Genomic DNA, 17,118 nt, shown 5'->3' with positions numbered 1-17,118 from the left:
TATTTTCAGTCTTTTCATTTATCCTAATCGCAACCAGCGAGAGACGCAATTCATAGTTTTCCAAATATAATTTTGCATGAAGTGTCTGATTCTGGCAAATGCTCACTATCATGTCCATGAGAATTAGAAAAATACATTGGAAACAAGTCAAAAACAAAATGAAAAACAATTAGACAGGAAAAAAGATAATTTTACACATAGAAATAAGGAGCTGCACCCTAATTTCTCCTCCAAAATTGCGGAGCACCACGTTTCCTCAATTTTCTGAGTTCTCTCAACCCTCACTCGTCTTTCTCCAAAATTGCGGAGTTATCCTTAACTTTCTGGATTTTCTCAATCCCCACTCTTCTTCTTCTTCCTTTTCTCTTTCTTCTTGCTTGGCATTTCAGATTCCTCATCCTGTTCTGCTTCGGAATGCTTCCGCTTCTTTTTCTTCTTGCCTCCCTCCTCAACATTTTCAGCTTCGTTTTGAACACCATCATTCTCAGCTTGATGTTTCTTCTTTTTCTTCTTTTCTTTCTTAGCTTCCCCTTCGCCATCCTGTTCGGCAGTTCCATTTCTGTCACCTAGCACAGTTGTTTCTTCTTCAGCTCTCTTCTTCTTTTTCTTCTCTTTTTTCTCTTCTCCACTAGCTGGAGCCTCCTTTGCTGGTTCTACTTCGAACTTCCTAGCAGTTGAATCTGGTGTTTGGCCAAGAACAGCATCTGCAGAAGGATTATATGTCTGCACAAAGAAAAGGGCATTAAAGGGTTAATTACAAGAAGAAAGAAAAACTAACAATCATACTCAAAACAAGAGGTGGACCTTGGCAGGAGTTATCAATCCTCCAGCTCCCTTCTTCCTATCCTTGTCATAAGCTTCTATCTTTGGTTTGCCCTTAGCTGACCCAGCAAAGCGACCCAATTCTTTTCCTTCGAGATTCCTTAATCGTGCTTCAAGCTACAAATTACAGTGTCTAAGAAATCCCCCGGCAATAAAAGTTGACATAAGGTACAGGTTATCATTGTCTCTAACATGAAAACTTCCATAACATACCTTTAGCCTGTTCTCCAGTCCCATAGAGTCATCTTGGGCATCTCCAAGAGCATCATACCGGATTGCAAGTGCAGATTTTGCAGCTAGTGACCTGGAAATTTTACCCTTCATCTTAGGGGGAGCCTGACCAACCAAGGATGCATGGTAAAGAAGCCCATATTTTGGAGTAGCATGCTTTGTTTTCAGAGCTCTGAAGAGAGCCTTTTCTGCCCCAAGAATCTGTATAGTGCTCCCAGGCTGCTTTGCAAGATTCAACAAGCTGCCCCCATGGGCAATAAGCCGAGCTCCAACGAGTTCCCCAACAAGAGCAGTCAAGTTTGGTGCAATGGTATTCATCCTGCTTTTTAAATAATCATACAGTTGAGCTCTATATTCAGCTAAAGATAAAACCTGGTCACATAGTTCTTTGATATTCATCAAGTCAACATCACTAACATCACTTCCCATTGATATCATAGCTGCCTCCTTCAGTTCTGCTTCAACTTCTTCGGGCAGTATCTGTGAAATTTTAAGAAAGAGATTAATGAAACATTCAAGAGACCATCTTATCCTACAATAGGAAAATAATATAATCGAGAGTGGCCTCGTGATCCAACATGCTGTTTGACAGTAGGGAGGGATATTGAACATTCATCTTAGAGAGGATTGCTCACTAAAGGATATTTGATAACAAATTCAGGGTCAAGAATTAGGTAAAGACAGAGCCAGTAGCAGTATCAACATGGATCAAGACATGGTAGCCTTAGAGAATATAATGTAAGCGGGTGGCATCACTGATTTCATGATAACCCCATTAACCACACACACACACACAGAGGGAGGGAGGGAGGAGGAAACACAGTTTATTGCAATAAACAAGAGACTGGATTCTACCTCAGAGAAATCAAGCTTTGCAGCATTATCACGGCAACCCATTAGTTTCACTGCTTTGGCATAAAGGATGTTGTCCTGTATGATCTTGGCAAGCTCAGGAAAATGCCAACCATACCATTCTCGAACCCTCATTGCATACGTGTTCAGCTCCTTATCAAGATCGTCAAGTAAACCAATGGCTTGAATGATCATTGTGTCAACCTAAAACAGAGCAGTGAGCATTATGATTACAGCATCCCAAAGAAATACAGATGCCCTATAAACGAAATGGCAAAACTCAAATTCCAGATACATATAGCTCAGCAAAAATACAAGCTAGATAATTATAGTGCAGCACAAACTTCTGCCAATCTAATGGTCTGTCTTGGAAAGCAACCAAAGAAAAATATTCTTTGAACAATGACCAATGAAGACAAGGGCACAAATGACATTGATTGAAAAGCACAAGGATACATGCCATAAACATGTTAGCTTACATTTACACATACATATCAACAAGCAATCATGGAACATGATTATAGATACAGTGATGATTGAACCACAGAAAATAAGACACGTCAATGTACAGTAAATACCTTATCAGGGCTGAACTTCAGTTTGTATCTGGATAGACTGTGAGACAAACCCAAGCTCATTGGTGCCAAATCTTGAGTAGCTAAACCAGATATGAGTTCTGTCAACTGACTCCTAACACCCCTCATCAATTCCATCACAGCATTGTTGTGAACACATTCTATTTTCTGCAATGTGACAATTGCTGACTTAGACAAAGTGAGACTAAAAATTGAAGATGACTGTTAAAAATTAGAAATATGGGCAGACCAGTTTATCCTTTATTGCATTTCCAAGCTTTGAATCAGCTACACCTAATGTTTCACCATCACAGTTAGCACGCAAGAATTTCCGCAGACCTTTGCTGGTTGAGCTTTCAATTATTTTGGTAGCAGCTTCCAAAGCCTCAGCTGTGTTCTCAAACTTTGAAAAGGCTTTCAACTTCACCACCTGGTGTTTGTACCAAATAACAGTTAAATTTGAGCCCGATAAAGCTCAAAACAAGCACATTACAGAAGGAAAAATTTCCTATAGCAGGCATGGCAACCAATTTAAAAAGAGAAACCAGGTACCCTTAGAGCTTGTAGATATTATATGCTATGTAAAATAAAAAAGTATATTTGAAGATGTTGGGCGTCAATTAAAAAAACGAAGATGCAGGTTCTGTAATCAAACATATTTTTAATCAACCAAAGAGGTAATGTAGAATTCAGAATACTCAAATAGCAATACAAACAATAAATTTTTTAACTGATGCACATTAGATGTATAGAAAATAAAATTTTCAGCAAAAATATAAAATGAATCCTGGGCTGGCTATCCACTTTCTAAACTACATGAGATTCAGTACCTTTCTTGCCGAGTCTGGGCTTGAAAACTCCTTCCCCAAATCCTGTAGCAAGGGACATAAATGCACAATTAACTTTGGCACAAAAAAGAAGAAGTAATATTGCACTATTTGTGCAGAAAAATAAACTAGAGAAAACCCTACACTGAACCATAATTGCTCTAGCCTTCAGTTACTTGACAGACAAGAAAAGAAAAACTTGAATTGACCTCAGTATGTATAACAGAGATTCATACATTCACCACTCCAAAACGAATAACACATAAACAATAATGATGAACATGACTCTATTATCCTCACTTTTCTCAAAAACCAAACAACAGACAGAAACAGAGTTACAAAAAATGATTACCTCAACTTTAGATAGCTTTCCTTCATCCAAGACTTTAAAAAGGGCAAAGCCCCCTGGCGTCTCGAATAGCAAAAGCATCTTTCAATAACTCTGAAAACCCTGCAAAATCAACACCATCCCATTACTTTAAGCTACTAACTTAACCATCCCACCTCATTCCAACCAACTAAAACTCCCAAAAAATCCACACTTTACTAATTTTCACTTATCAAAACAAGCATTCAATGATTCACAAACTAACAACAAACTAAAAAAAACACAGACACAGACACGGAGAGTAACTCATTAGGGAACAAAGAAAACCAACTTCACGAAGTTAAAAGCAAAGCCCATATAAAAAAACAACCTTTTTAACACCAATCACTTGAAAAAGAAGAAACAAAAGACACGCGCTTTGGTATCAGACCTTTCTACTACACCCAAAATAGCAGATATCATTTAAAGGGAGAAGAAAACAACGAGAAAATCAAGAGATATACACATATAGGAGTCTTTCATCATAAAAGAAGAGAAGTGGGGAAAAAGTAGAACTTTGAAGAGGAAATTTGCATACCTCTCTTTACAACAACTGCGTTCTCCAGGGGAAAGAAGGAAGGGTGCTTTTAGGGTTTAAGGGGCTTTTATACATTGGAGTACTAGCGGTTCACAGTGAGGCTGAGAGTCGAGACTCCCTGTTTAAAAGGGAGGCTAGGGAGTTTTTAGTACTCGCTGTGGCTGGTGGACATCTGTGATAAACGGGGGTATATTAGGGATTATAAAAACCTAGTTGGGAGTTTTTGGGTAAGTTGGGGTTTTTTGGCTCACGTGTCATGTCAAGGGTTAAGGTGGTGTTTGCATTTATTTATTTTTGTTCACTAGGGTTTTTCGATTAAACTTTGTCCATCATTTTGTCGAAAAAGACCCCTGATTTATTAATTTATTTAATTGAACATTTTTTTAATTGTATTTAATCGAATATAATTTTTCTAAATAGAAAAGGAGACAATTGGGTTCTATTTCCCAATTAGGAGGAGGATTTATTTCATCTCCGTACTCAATTGCGAGAATGTTCCATTTAGATTAGGTTTTATAAAATATTCATATTCATCAGGATAAAAAATATCCCAATCAGGTTTTATCGAATACTTATAAGAACAACAAATTTTTCTATTTATGAATCTTTACAAATATAATTTAGGAATGATAAATTAAGTTCTGAATTTTTCTCTCACAGTGTTCTTTTAAATACAAATTCAACGTGACAGAATGGATTAGGTGAACTCCATGATAGTTATCTGACTTGTCATGCTGCAATGCTCACCACCGTTGCCTCTCTCTGGTTCCTGCTTAGTGCATGATGTTCTAACCTTTCTTTTGACGTCTTCTGCAGGTTGATGAGGCTAGGCGGCCTCGGGCAACCAGTTGGCTTTTTTTATGTTTTTTTTCTCAAGGAGCTGAGGTTTTTTAACCCTATAACAACTCATTCTCTCTGTTTCTTAGACCGAGGAAATGGGGTCTATGCACATTGAATCAACGATTTCAGGAGATTAAATTGATTTGTAGGTGGTTCATTTTCCACACTCAATGGCTTCGTTTTTGCTCAATAGAAAAAAGGGGTCAAACATTGACATTGCAGGCACCATCACACTCCCCGTAAAAGATCTAAGCATCTGTTTCATAAAACATCTTCATTTCTTATATAGAGGCTTCGAAAAACAATCCTGACAAAATAGCAATTTACAAACATTGCTTTCTAACAGAGTCAATAAATAGATAAAATACAGGTGCTCCTATGGATCTTGGCCACCTTAGTGATGAAAACAGAAAACCGTCTAAAGAGCTTCATCAGACGCCATTAATATCCCTCCTGTTGTTTTTCTCCAGCTATCCCGCAGCAACGAGTGGGCCATGCAGCTAGTAAAATCTAAAAGCAAAATGATGAGCTATTTGGTATCTATAACCCGCTCATATTTGAAGCTTACCAAGCTCTGAACTTGCTGTTTTCACGTCTTCTGGTACTGCTGTAGCTTTGCTCTCTCTATCAGGTACCACTTGACCTGAAGTTGGCACTCTCCTTGCTGGAGGAGCTGAACAGACAGGAACAACTGATCTTATTCGAACAGCCGGTGCCATGAAACGCGGGTGCACACCACCAAGGTTCATTCTTTGAGGCAAGGGCCTGGCCAGATATGAATGAGATCCTCCAGTTCGCATTCTTGGTGGAGCAGGATTTTGTGCTGCCAAATCTTGCAGTTTGGGCACTGAAGGAGGTCCCATATTGTTGTTAAGTGCAGAAGGTGCAGTGGATGAAGGTAAAGGCCTCACAGATCTGATCATTACAGGAGGTGCTGCAGATGGAGCTGGTCTACAACTCCTGAACGTGCTTGCTCTTGGAGGATACTGCAGAGTAGCCTGGGAAGACTGAAAACTGTGCTTGTTTTGTGCTTGGAAGTCCGAAGGTCTATATCCAGAATCTGTTTTGCTGCTGGAAGCCCATTCAAATTTTCTAGTTTGGTTATCTCCTGGTTGAACATTTTCAACTTTTCTTTCCAGCTCAACCTTCATCTGTTTGTCATCCATATCAACTGGGTCCTTGGATCTTGGTTCAGCATTGAAGTTGCCACTAACAGGGGGATCTGGAATAACTGATGTAGAGCACTGGAGTGATTCTTCTGGTTTCTCCTCGTGTATCTCACTAATGGTAACCGTGGACTCTCCCTTGATTGGATCAGGGACAACATGATCAGCCAAGTACAATGGTCTTGAAGTGGCGATTGTAATTCTGGGTCCTACAGGTACAGGTTCTTGCTCTCTCAGAGGACCAAATAGAACTGAATCAGAGGGGAGTATGGACTGCATATATGGAAGAATTTGAGGGCCAGGAGAAACTGATGGAATTTGAAGTGCCAATAAACGGTTTTGCAGCTGAAACAATTCTTCTTGCTGCCACATTTGGTATATGGCCATTTCAGGGGAAAAGCTAGGGTAAGCCCAGCTATGGCACTGCACCGGATATAAAGTTGGTATTGGAGGGGTTAAGTCATTGCAGACGGGAAAGAATCTCTCCTGGCCTCGCTGGGAATCATTTTGCTTGGAGTTCTTTAACTCAGCTGGTTGCAGAGATGCAAGAACACGAGCAATAACAACTTGTTCTTGTTCTTCACTAATCCTTTTAGCCTCCACTGGCGAAGAAGTCGATGAATTGGAAGATGATGTGCTGTGCTGAACCACTACAGAAATGCAAATATTCAGGATGGTCATCGTATTAAAATACTGGTAAAGTTCTTATCAAAGTCATAGAGCCAATAATTCAACGAATAACAAGTGGTAAAACTGTAGATGTCAAAATGAAATTCATGTACTTGATAGCTCTAAACTAAGGAAAACATGTGGAAGTTTCCGCAAAGATTATATAATAATAAAGTCATACAATTCTGAACCAAAAATGTGGGAGTTCTTTGCAAGATGAAAGCATTTTTTTCACAAATTTCTAAGTACATGAACAGTTTGCGAGTTTTAATGGACCCCACATGGGACCACAAATCAAGCAATTGGTGATGTTCATGTATGTATCTCATGAACTTTCCCTTTTTAGGCAAGACAGTCTAAGACTTAGATCGCATGTATCTATGCCTACAGCTTTCTAGTTTCGAAGCAAAATGGAGGAGAAAGATGAAACAGAAGCACTAATTCCCAGTTCCCAACTTGCTTATTCTAGGGAGCAAACTACCTTTTACAAACTGAAAAAGGCAGATAAAGTACTACTTGTTTAGATTCTAACCAAGCCCGAGCAATCTGAACAGGAATTGTATAGAAAGATGAAACGCGTACATCTTTTCAGAGCAGACCAAGCAGCCATGGCTGCATTCTTCTGCGCTTGTTTCTTTGTTCTTGCTGATTCTCCAGTAAAGCTCATTCCTGCAAGCTCAACAGTGCACGAGAACACAGGAACATGGCCAGGTCCTGATCGAATTGTGGTGTACACAGGAAGCTTTAACCCAGCTCTGTGAGCAGTCTCCTGGAGCAAGTTCTTGTAGACTCCTGTTTCATCCTGAGCAGAGGAAAGCATAAAAACATATTGTCTGGACTGTAAAATGTTGAACTTTTGAGGTAAACAATGGATAAGTTACAGAAAACTAACAAAAGAGCATATTAGAGAATGATGTGCTATGAAGATGCAAATATGAAGAAGGCTATAAGTCAATTTAAACAAACAAAGATCCAAAAACATTTTCTTTAAGCCACGCATAGCTTGTCCTGTATTTTGTTTATTTCTTTCATTCTTGCTGTATATCAACCTTAACCTTCTCTTCACCATAAATAATATTTACAATTGTACTGGATATTATGTTCTTGAGTAGGTTGTTCCTGGGAGAAAAGAATGAAGGGTGCAAAATTGTCAAGAGAAGAAAATTTATCATTTCAATCCCAGGATAGTCATTTTTCAAAAAAAAAAAAAAACCTACAGTGTTCTATTTCAGTTCTGTGATGAATTACAAGTATTATTGTCCCAGAAATTCTCCAGATGTGGTTATTATAGAGTAATTGATGTTTCGAATAAGACAGTTAATTTTAAAATGGGAATAGCATGACAATTTAGTGAAAGTTCAATTCAAATAGACCCATGACTCTCTAAGTGGTAGCTTGTCGGTGGTGGGCCCAAGCTTACAATGTTAGCATAGATAAACAATGCAGATAAATCAATTCATGACATATTCCAGTTGACAACATCTACACTGCTATAATGTATCTAAAAATGCAAAGTTATAGAGCACAAAAGCCACATTGATCAGAATCCAGAAAATGCTGGAGACTACTGTAACTTTTGGGCATAGTGTTGTGATCTAAAGCCCTTGGATGTTGGTTTGAGGCTGGTGAGAAAGAGAGATAACTAAGCACTGTAATTTCTAACTGAACTAAGACTATTTTTGAAACCAATAAAAGAATATAGATATATAGACAAGTGCTTACCAGAACTCCAGCAATTAATGCTTTAGAAGGGCCTCTGCTTGCTAGGGTGTTCAGAGCTACCTCAGCTGCAGCATGTTCTGCTAACCTCAGAGTGGAGTAAAAAGTAGGGCTTTCAAAAGTCTCTCCATTGAAGTTGACAGTAGATTTGAATCGAGGGGCATGATCTGGCCCTTCCCTTATACACGAATAGGATGGCAGGTTGAAACAGCTTCTTTGAGCCAACTCTTGTAGTTGGTTCTTATACATATCTCTACATGTGAAATTGGAAATATATTAAAGCAAACTGTTTGGGGACGAGGGAGAAGAAATTCACTTCTTTTACACTTAATATGAAAAGGCATACAGAAAATCATACAAGGATTTCCTGACTGATATTGGGAAAAAGCAAAACCTTTATGCTGTGATGCTGTTTCCAATTCGTGCACAAGTTCAACATGCAAGAGAAGTGAAACAGAAGAAACTTGTTTCACATATTATACAAGTAGTCAACCAGAATTCAGTTTCCTTTATGTAACTTCCTTTCTGCAAGAATGTCAAGCTCTTATGATGATGAAACTCTGATTGCCTGCCACCTAAACATGATAGCAGACAAACACAAATGGATTGCCAAAAAAATGGTTTTCAAGTTCAAAAGGATAACTTGTTAGAAATGTGCCCATCCATCTACTTATGCGTGAAGGTATTCAACAAGAGACTATTAACCAATGTATAAAAATCAATTATTACTTTCAACTGGTATTTCTAAAATCTAATTGGAAAAGAAACCATCATTAGGATAAGTACTAGTGTCTGTTTTATCATGTCAAAGTCTATGAGTCAAAACATTCACATCTACCACTAATGAAAAGTAAATGGCTGTATCCCAGATACAGGTAAACTAAAACTTTCAAACAGCCTGGAATAGCTAGTTTACTATATCTAATGACCTTAACATAGGCCTATTCATAGCTTCTACTAGCTAAAATGGTGGTGTTTTATTTAATAGGCAATAATTAGTTCTTATTTGCATGCTTAAAAAGGGAAACAAAACACAAAACAAAACAAGGAAAACAGAAGGTAAATGTGGAATGCTCAGCTGAATACCAGAAATAAAAAATCATACTTATTAAGTACACAAACCCTATTAGGTCCACTCGACTCTAACAACTCTTCTCTTAGTCTGAACACAATAGTAGAAGCATCAATCCCTTAAAATGATCCAATGAAAAAGACAACTGAATTTCAGCAACTCAAATCAAAAAGCAAAAACAGCCAAGAGAGCTAAAAGAAATACAACAAACCCGCATAATATTTTCCAAAACCCACCTCAAGGACCTCATTTTTAAAGACCCAATTAATATTTAATATCCCAATACACAATGATTCACATCCAATAAAATGACACAAAACCCAGATGAGGAAACAGCCCAAAAAAGATCAAATCAGCTCAAGAAAGAACCAAAACGTTAAAAAGAAATGATCTTTACAGAAAACCCAACAAGGGCAAGAGAGTCGGTCTCCTTACCTGCAAGTATATGGTGAAGTCAGAATCTTGAGCTAGAATTTTCCCGAGAAAGTGATGGAAAACTTGTGGGAAAGTGAGATAAGAAGAAGCGTTGAACAGTGGAAGCGGTAGTGGAGATTTTCAGGGTGGGGGAGAGAGAATTTGGCGAGAGTGCGAAACTTACGATGACAAAATGATACATGGAACTAGAGAAAGTCGCTGCCGTTTTTTAGTTATAGTTTAGTTTTTAACTTACAGTCTCCTTTTTTGTCGCATCACGTAACAAAAATTTACCATGTAAGCTGGTAATCAGGTCGTCATATTTAACGCAAATATAAAGTTATTAAACTCGGTTTTGTGCATGATTCGGTTATGAGTTCATTATATTGATTTGACTTAATTAAATAATATTCTTTTAAATTTTTTAAAGTAAAAACAATATTATTTAAAAAAATTATGAAATCAAATCAGATTTTTACTAATTTAATTCAATAAATTCTTATTTAATTATTAAAAAACTTATTTTAGACGAGAATCTAAAATGATTAAATTAATCTTAAAACTAAGTGAATTTTAATAGTATTATTTTAATATATTTATGATTGATTTGAAAAAATATATTTTGAGTTATATTGTAAAATATAATTCTTAAGTTCTAAAGTCTTATTTGTTAGAGCAATGAGGTTGTAGTTTTTATATTTTTATCATAACTTTTTAGTTATATTAAATGAGAGTAAAGGATGAATTAGAATTTTAATAAATATAAATATAATTAAAAAATAAAAAATCTAACATAGCACGTAACATATTGTCTAAACTATCTAATAAAAACTTATTTAAATTAATGAAACTAATTTATAAGTCTCTCACTCAATTGAAAAATAAAAAGCATCATGTTTTATCATCCCCTCTAAAAAAACAAAAGCAAATTTATCCTTGGATGCTACCATCATTACTATTAAACCTGATTCGAGATTGACAGGTGTAAAACTCGTGTTATGTACCAGACAAATTAAATTGAGCAAATAAAAAAATTAGAAAAAAAAAAGACCAATTAAAATCTTTTTAAAAAAATAAAATAAAAATCAATTAAGATTCTTACCTGTCAACTATGACAAATCAAGTCCACTTCAAGTTGATTTTCTTGCACTTTTCTCAAGGCAGAGGGTGAATCAGCCAGGCTCTTGATCACCCTCTGGGCTGGGTTTAACAACAGTGGCTACCAGCTACGGGCTTAAGCTACAAACCTTTTCTCCTCATGAGATGAGTGTAAACACAAGCAAGAATCCCAGGAAAAGATAGATCCCGGCAAGCCGGCTGTTCTTGGAAAGCACGGCCTCAAAGGTCAAAACTGCACTCCTGCTGTAAACCAAAGACCATTACAACAGTCAATGCAAGCAGCTAAATCTCTAGAAAGACTTGACTTTTAATGTTTCTACGAAGGCATCTCAGAGGGTCAACAGCTAGTACAGGGGAACCTGATCTTGACATCCTTTCTGCAGGAGGAAAATCTACTGATTCATTCAGATGAACAAAAGGGTTCTGCTAATTCAGAAAGATTCCACTTTTAATGTTTTGTTCTTTCCAAATCAAATTACTATGCATCGGAAGCTCTCATCTAACGAAGTAGATTTGGTTAGTAATCATGCTAGTTTCTGCTGTTATTATGGTTTTTGCTGTAGCTCAGGGCTGTGGTTGTAAAAAACGGGTATGGATGACAGGATAGGAGGATTGTTTTTGTAGATTAATGTGGATGTTTGGGTCAATTTACGCACACTAATAAAACCAACTGCATCCCTCGTAAGTAATAATTTATAGAAGGTTTTTTTTTTTTTTTTGCCTGCGTTGTTCAGGGGATCGTTTCATTTCTTTTTTTCAAGGGAGAAAAAAATGTTGCTACATTAATAAGTTAAAATTTTAGTTTGTAATAGATAAAATACTTTTAAAATATTTAAATGATAATTTTTTTTTATTGAAATATTTTAAAAATATTTAAATAATAATATATTTAACAATTTTTTAAAAAAAAAAATATCAAAATAGTAATATTTTGGATTGATCTTAATCAATCTATAGTCTAGAATATAAAATCATGACAAGACTATAAAACTCACATCAAAATAAATTTAAAAATTTAATTATAATAAATTAAATATCAAAAATTAAAAAATAACTTAAATAAACTTATATCAACACTTACCTTGATAGGGTCAAGTCTTCAGAATTAGTAATATAATTATAAGCTATAAGAATCAATAAGATACACCGTTAGAGAAGCAAGGTTACAAATACATTATCAAACTTGACTTGACCAAGTAGATAGATTTAAGATTTGATTGGTTTTTATTTTTAACTCAAGTTGACTTTTAAAATATATTTTTATTTTTAAATAAATATTTTTTAATTTATTTAAAAAAAATAAAATGATATCATTTTAAATCTAAATCAACTCAAATTAATTAATTCAACTCGTGATTTATCCATGGATCAATTCAATTTTATTATATGTTTGATATTGTGATGAAAAATAGTTTTTGATTGGAAATGTTTTTTTATTTTTTATTTAATCACTTAAAAATTATAAAAAAATTAAAAAAATCAATGTGATGACTTTTCAAGATAAACGAACTTTTTAGAAACATTTTAAAGCGGAAGCTACTGCACTTCTTGATAGTAATTTTCACTTGAAAATAATTTTTTAAATTTATTTCTTGATATAATTATATTAAAAATTAATAGAATAATGTTTTATCAACAGAAATACATTTTGAAAAAACCAAGCTTCCAAATGAGTTTCAGTAACTTTTGTTTCAGCTCGAAGGAGTGCCCTTATTCACATGCTCATGGGATTTTTAAAGATTCTTTTGGACAAAACCATTTAACGGGTTGCGTGTGCTTGTTTTTTCGATGCAATTTTGTTTCCTATGAACCGGGCCCTTCACCTCAAAAAAAAAAAATCACATGATTGTTTCAAGGGGGAAAATAAATATTAATTTAAAATAAAAGAAATTAAAAAATTATTTATTTTTAAAAACATTTTGAAAGTGGAAATAAAATTCTCTCTCTCCTATGCCATATTTGCCTATTAAAACTCCGTAGTAATTGGTGGAATGTCATTCGTTGGTTCAAGTTCCCATTTACCTCCTCCATTTCCCGTCCATACAGAGCACGCCCCTCCTCTTCTCCGAAACTCAGCTCCACAATTTGTATCCAAATATTTCTCAAAAATTAACACCATGATCAGAACCATCTCGTATTTGCTTGAAGGTATCAACAGCGATGTGTCTGCAACCATGCTAGTTACTCTCTCCGCCATCTTTTCAGTCATTTGGTATGGATGGATATACGCCAAATCTATGAAGAGGAGCTCCTCTCTACCACCAGGTCCAAGAGGCCTCCCATTGATCGGCAATCTTGCGTCTCTTGAACCAGATATTCATTCGTATTTTGCAAAGCTAGCTCAAACTCACGGCCCAATATTCAAGCTTCAACTCGGCTACAAGCTCGGTATTGTTGTGACCTCACCTTCTCTGGCCTCCGAAGTTCTCAAAGATCATGACATTACGTTCGCTAACCGTGACATTCCTGACGTGAGTCGAGCAATGGACTACGGTCGGTCCAACATAGTTGCAACCCCATATGGTCCCGAATGGAGGATGCTGAGAAAAGTATGCGTCGCCAAGATGCTTAGCAACGCCACCTTGGACTCTCTCTACCCTCTTCGCTCCCGGGAAGTTCGAAACACCATCAAGTACATTTATAGCCATGCAGGGTCACCGATCAACGTGGGAGATCAGCTTTTTCTAACCGTGTTCAATGTCGTAACCAGCATGTTATGGGGTGGCACGGTCCATGGAAAAGATAGGGCTAGTTTAGGTGCAGAATTTAGAGGAGTGGTGGCTGAGATGACTGAGTTATTGAGCAAGCCCAACATTTCGGATTTTTTCCCTAGCCTGGCTAGATTCGATCTACAAGGTGTGGTGAAGAAGATGCGTGGTCTGGCCATGAAGTTCGAGCAGATCTTCGAGAAAATGATTGATAAACGATTGAAGGTTGATGAAAATGGCACGAGGGATGCAGCCAGGAGTAGAAGCACAGAGTGCGAGGACTTCTTGGGATTCTTGCTGAAATTGAAGGACGAGGGAGATCCCAAAACACCACTCACCATGACTCACGTCAAAGCCTTACTCATGGTATGTTCTCCTTTCGGTCTTTAATTTTCATGATGACAATAATTATGTAACCGGCTCTGTTACCTAAGCTAGCATATATATATATATAATTAATTTCTTAGATTCAAATCTTAGGATTAATATTTAAAAGATTATATTAAACTCTTTTGAAGCATATGCTTAAAATTGCCACGAGAGAAATTTAATTTAGATTAACATATAAATCACCTAAAGAATACTCACTTATTGAAATGATGAGGTTATTATAATGACCTAAACCTAGAAATACAAGTTTGTTTGAGGTGACATTTTCGCTGAATTAATTACTTTTTTCAATGGATTCGTAAGTGTGTGTTTTGTTATTTAGTATTGAGGGGCGGTTACTTTTAAAAAATATTTTTTTATTTAAAAATATATTAAAATATTTTTTAGATTGCTTTTATTTTTAATATTAGTATATTAAAATTACAAAAAATATTAATTTAATATTTTTCAAAATAAAAATAATTTTAAAACTCATCTAAATACATGTAACGCACTACCAAACAAATGGGCACCATGGAGATGACAATAAGAAGTGGAAGTTCACATGCATGCACGAGAGAGAGTTTTTGCTGGCTTAATTTTCTATTGATCAATTAAAGGTGTGATGACCTTATTTTACCCCTACACTAATAGGGTTGATGGCAACACAATACTTCAACTATCAATTAATTTTATCTTTATATTCTCAAACTTATTTATTGAGTAAATTAAGGGTTGGCATCAAATTACTTTCATATGCAGTTATATAAGACTAATTAATTGTTGAACTTTGATTATTAATCTAAATATTATAAACCAATGTTATTTGAAATAAATTTGATTTTTTAGATCGAAGGGATTAAAACAATTAATTAGAAAAAGCAAATACTTAATGGCAATTCAGTTTTCGTGTCCCTTTAACAATTCGGGTAAAAAAATTCTATTTTTAATTAAACTTATTTAAATTGTTAAAGGGTAAATAATTAATAAATGAAACTTCACTTGCCCTTTTTTCTATTTTATTCTAATTATTTTTTTTCAGAAGAAAAAACTAAGTTGTTTCAAAATGACATATTTATATCTTTAAAACTAAAGGTAAATATTTGAATTCTGGTTTTGATGATCAAATTTGATGATATATATATATATACGCACGTACTTTAATTTCTCAGTAAATAATAGTTAATTTTAAAATATAATAAATTCAAACTTTGTTTTACTACAACCTTAATAGTTTAAGGTAAAGTATACTATTAAACCATCAATTACAAGATTGATTTAGCAGCGGAGCATGTTTGACTAAGAACACTGCCTAGCACAGCCGTGAAACAAATGTAAAAATAAGAGTACCGGTCACTCTCATAAAACCTGAACTTTGTTTTTATGCGAGCCTGTTAATTATTTAATTAAATTAATCTTAAACAATAATTTCTATATAGATCGTGATCTACTGATCGATGTGTACTCCATCCATATCACATTTATTTAAATCCAAAAATAAACAATTAAAAGAAGAGCACGATTGATTATAGTATTTAATTATTATTTTGAGGCAGAAAATTAAAAACCATCAAGAACATTGTTCTATTATTAGATATTCCATGAATCAATAATATACAATAATTCAACGGATTCATGGAATATTATTCTCTGATAAAATATTATTAAATTTACATGAGATTAGTAATATTATCTTATCTTGATGAAAAAGTAATAATATTCTATCTGCACACACACGAACATATGAAGGATATGGTCGTGGGTGGCACAGAAACATCCTCGAACGCAGTTGAGTTTGCCTTGGCTGAGATTATGAGGAAACCAGAAGTGATGAGAAAAGCACAGCAAGAACTGGACGAAGTGATTGGAAAGGACAGAATGGTACAGGAATCCGACATAAACAAATTACCATATCTCTATGCCATCATGAAGGAGTCATTGAGGCTGCACCCAGTGCTTCCATTACTAGTCCCTCATTGTCCTAGTCAAACATGCACAGTAGGAGGCTACACCATCCCCAAGGGCGTTAGGGTCTTCGTGAACGTCTGGGCTATACACAGGGACCCTACAGTATGGGAAAATCCATTAGATTTTAATCCTGAGAGGTTCTTGAATGGTAGCAGTAAGTGGGACTATACTGGGAGTGACTTGAGCTACTTTCCGTTTGGGTCCGGAAGGAGAAGCTGTGCTGGAATCGCCATGGCTGAGAGGATGTTCATGTACTTCCTCGCCACACTCTTACACTGTTTTGACTGGGAATTACCAGAGGGAAAGGAGCCAGATCTTTCAGAGAAGTTTGGGATTGTTATAAAGTTGGAGAATCCCCTTGTTGTGATCCCAGCTCCAAGGTTACCTGATCCAAACCTCTATGAGTAGATCGGGGAAAAAATGCTCTTGTGGAGGTCACTATCTTATAGATCTATGGTTTTAGTGGTGTGATTTGGATTTAATTTCCAGTCGTGTTGCTTCATTATGGAAATTAAAGTGAAGCCAAGAAGTGGAGTCTTATACGATGTAATGATTGTTTCAGTTTAATGTATTTACCAAGTCTATATATATATATATATATATATATATATCATTAAAAAAGTATTCGTGTTTTTATTTTGCCATCGAGTTTTAAGACAATAAATTCATGTTAAAAAACACTTTTGTTTTAGTTCATGCATTATTACCCATGATTAAATTTATTTTTCAACTAATTTTAAAAAAATCTCTCGATTTTTATATTAGTTTGATGCATTTAATGAATGAATTCTCTTAAATAGTGGTCGAAGATCCAAAATCAAAATGTTAAGAGATGGATCAAATCTCCTTAATTGCTGCATGG

The 17,118-nt window shown here is 35.5% G+C and overlaps 3 protein-coding genes across 5 annotated transcripts; 1 reads left to right on the top strand and 2 right to left on the bottom strand.

Moving 5' to 3' along the window:
• Positions 1-53: 53 nt before the first annotated feature.
• LOC105131309 (probable nucleolar protein 5-1) lies at positions 54-4,322 on the bottom strand. 3 transcript variants are annotated; one of them, XM_011034230.1, is made up of 10 exons: positions 4,213-4,322; positions 4,006-4,072; positions 3,660-3,758; positions 3,311-3,352; positions 2,731-2,910; positions 2,484-2,648; positions 1,909-2,109; positions 1,036-1,533; positions 805-939; positions 54-723 (listed from the first exon to the last, which is right to left on the bottom strand). In XM_011034230.1, the coding sequence occupies exons 3-10, from the start codon at positions 3,735-3,737 to the stop codon at positions 334-336; spliced, it is 1,689 nt and encodes a 562-aa protein (XP_011032532.1). In that variant the 5' UTR covers positions 3,738-3,758; positions 4,006-4,072; positions 4,213-4,322; the 3' UTR covers positions 54-333. The 3 variants fall into 3 exon arrangements, with proteins under 3 accessions (XP_011032532.1, XP_011032534.1, XP_011032533.1); XM_011034232.1 differs by having other exon boundaries at positions 4,006-4,069; positions 4,213-4,321; XM_011034231.1 differs by lacking the exon at positions 4,006-4,072 and having other exon boundaries at positions 4,213-4,320.
• A 970-nt stretch (positions 4,323-5,292) lies between these two features.
• LOC105131308 (double-stranded RNA-binding protein 2-like) lies at positions 5,293-10,303 on the bottom strand. Its single transcript, XM_011034229.1, has 4 exons — positions 10,114-10,303; positions 8,610-8,859; positions 7,470-7,689; positions 5,293-6,868 (listed from the first exon to the last, which is right to left on the bottom strand). The coding sequence occupies exons 2-4, from the start codon at positions 8,853-8,855 to the stop codon at positions 5,604-5,606; spliced, it is 1,731 nt and encodes a 576-aa protein (XP_011032531.1). The 5' UTR covers positions 8,856-8,859; positions 10,114-10,303; the 3' UTR covers positions 5,293-5,603.
• Positions 10,304-13,177: 2,874 nt separating this feature from the next.
• LOC105131306 (flavonoid 3'-monooxygenase-like) lies at positions 13,178-16,862 on the top strand. Its single transcript, XM_011034228.1, has 2 exons — positions 13,178-14,285; positions 16,038-16,862. Exons 1-2 carry the CDS (start codon positions 13,203-13,205, stop codon positions 16,662-16,664), a joined length of 1,710 nt encoding a protein of 569 aa, XP_011032530.1. The 5' UTR covers positions 13,178-13,202; the 3' UTR covers positions 16,665-16,862.
• The last annotated feature ends 256 nt before the right edge of the window (positions 16,863-17,118 follow it).

The sequence above is a fragment of the Populus euphratica genome, unplaced genomic scaffold (assembly GCF_000495115.2).
Source record: "Populus euphratica unplaced genomic scaffold, PopEup_1.0 scaffold103.1, whole genome shotgun sequence".
Taxonomy (NCBI): Eukaryota; Viridiplantae; Streptophyta; class Magnoliopsida; order Malpighiales; family Salicaceae; genus Populus; species Populus euphratica.
This window is presented reverse-complemented; position numbering and strand designations above follow the sequence as displayed.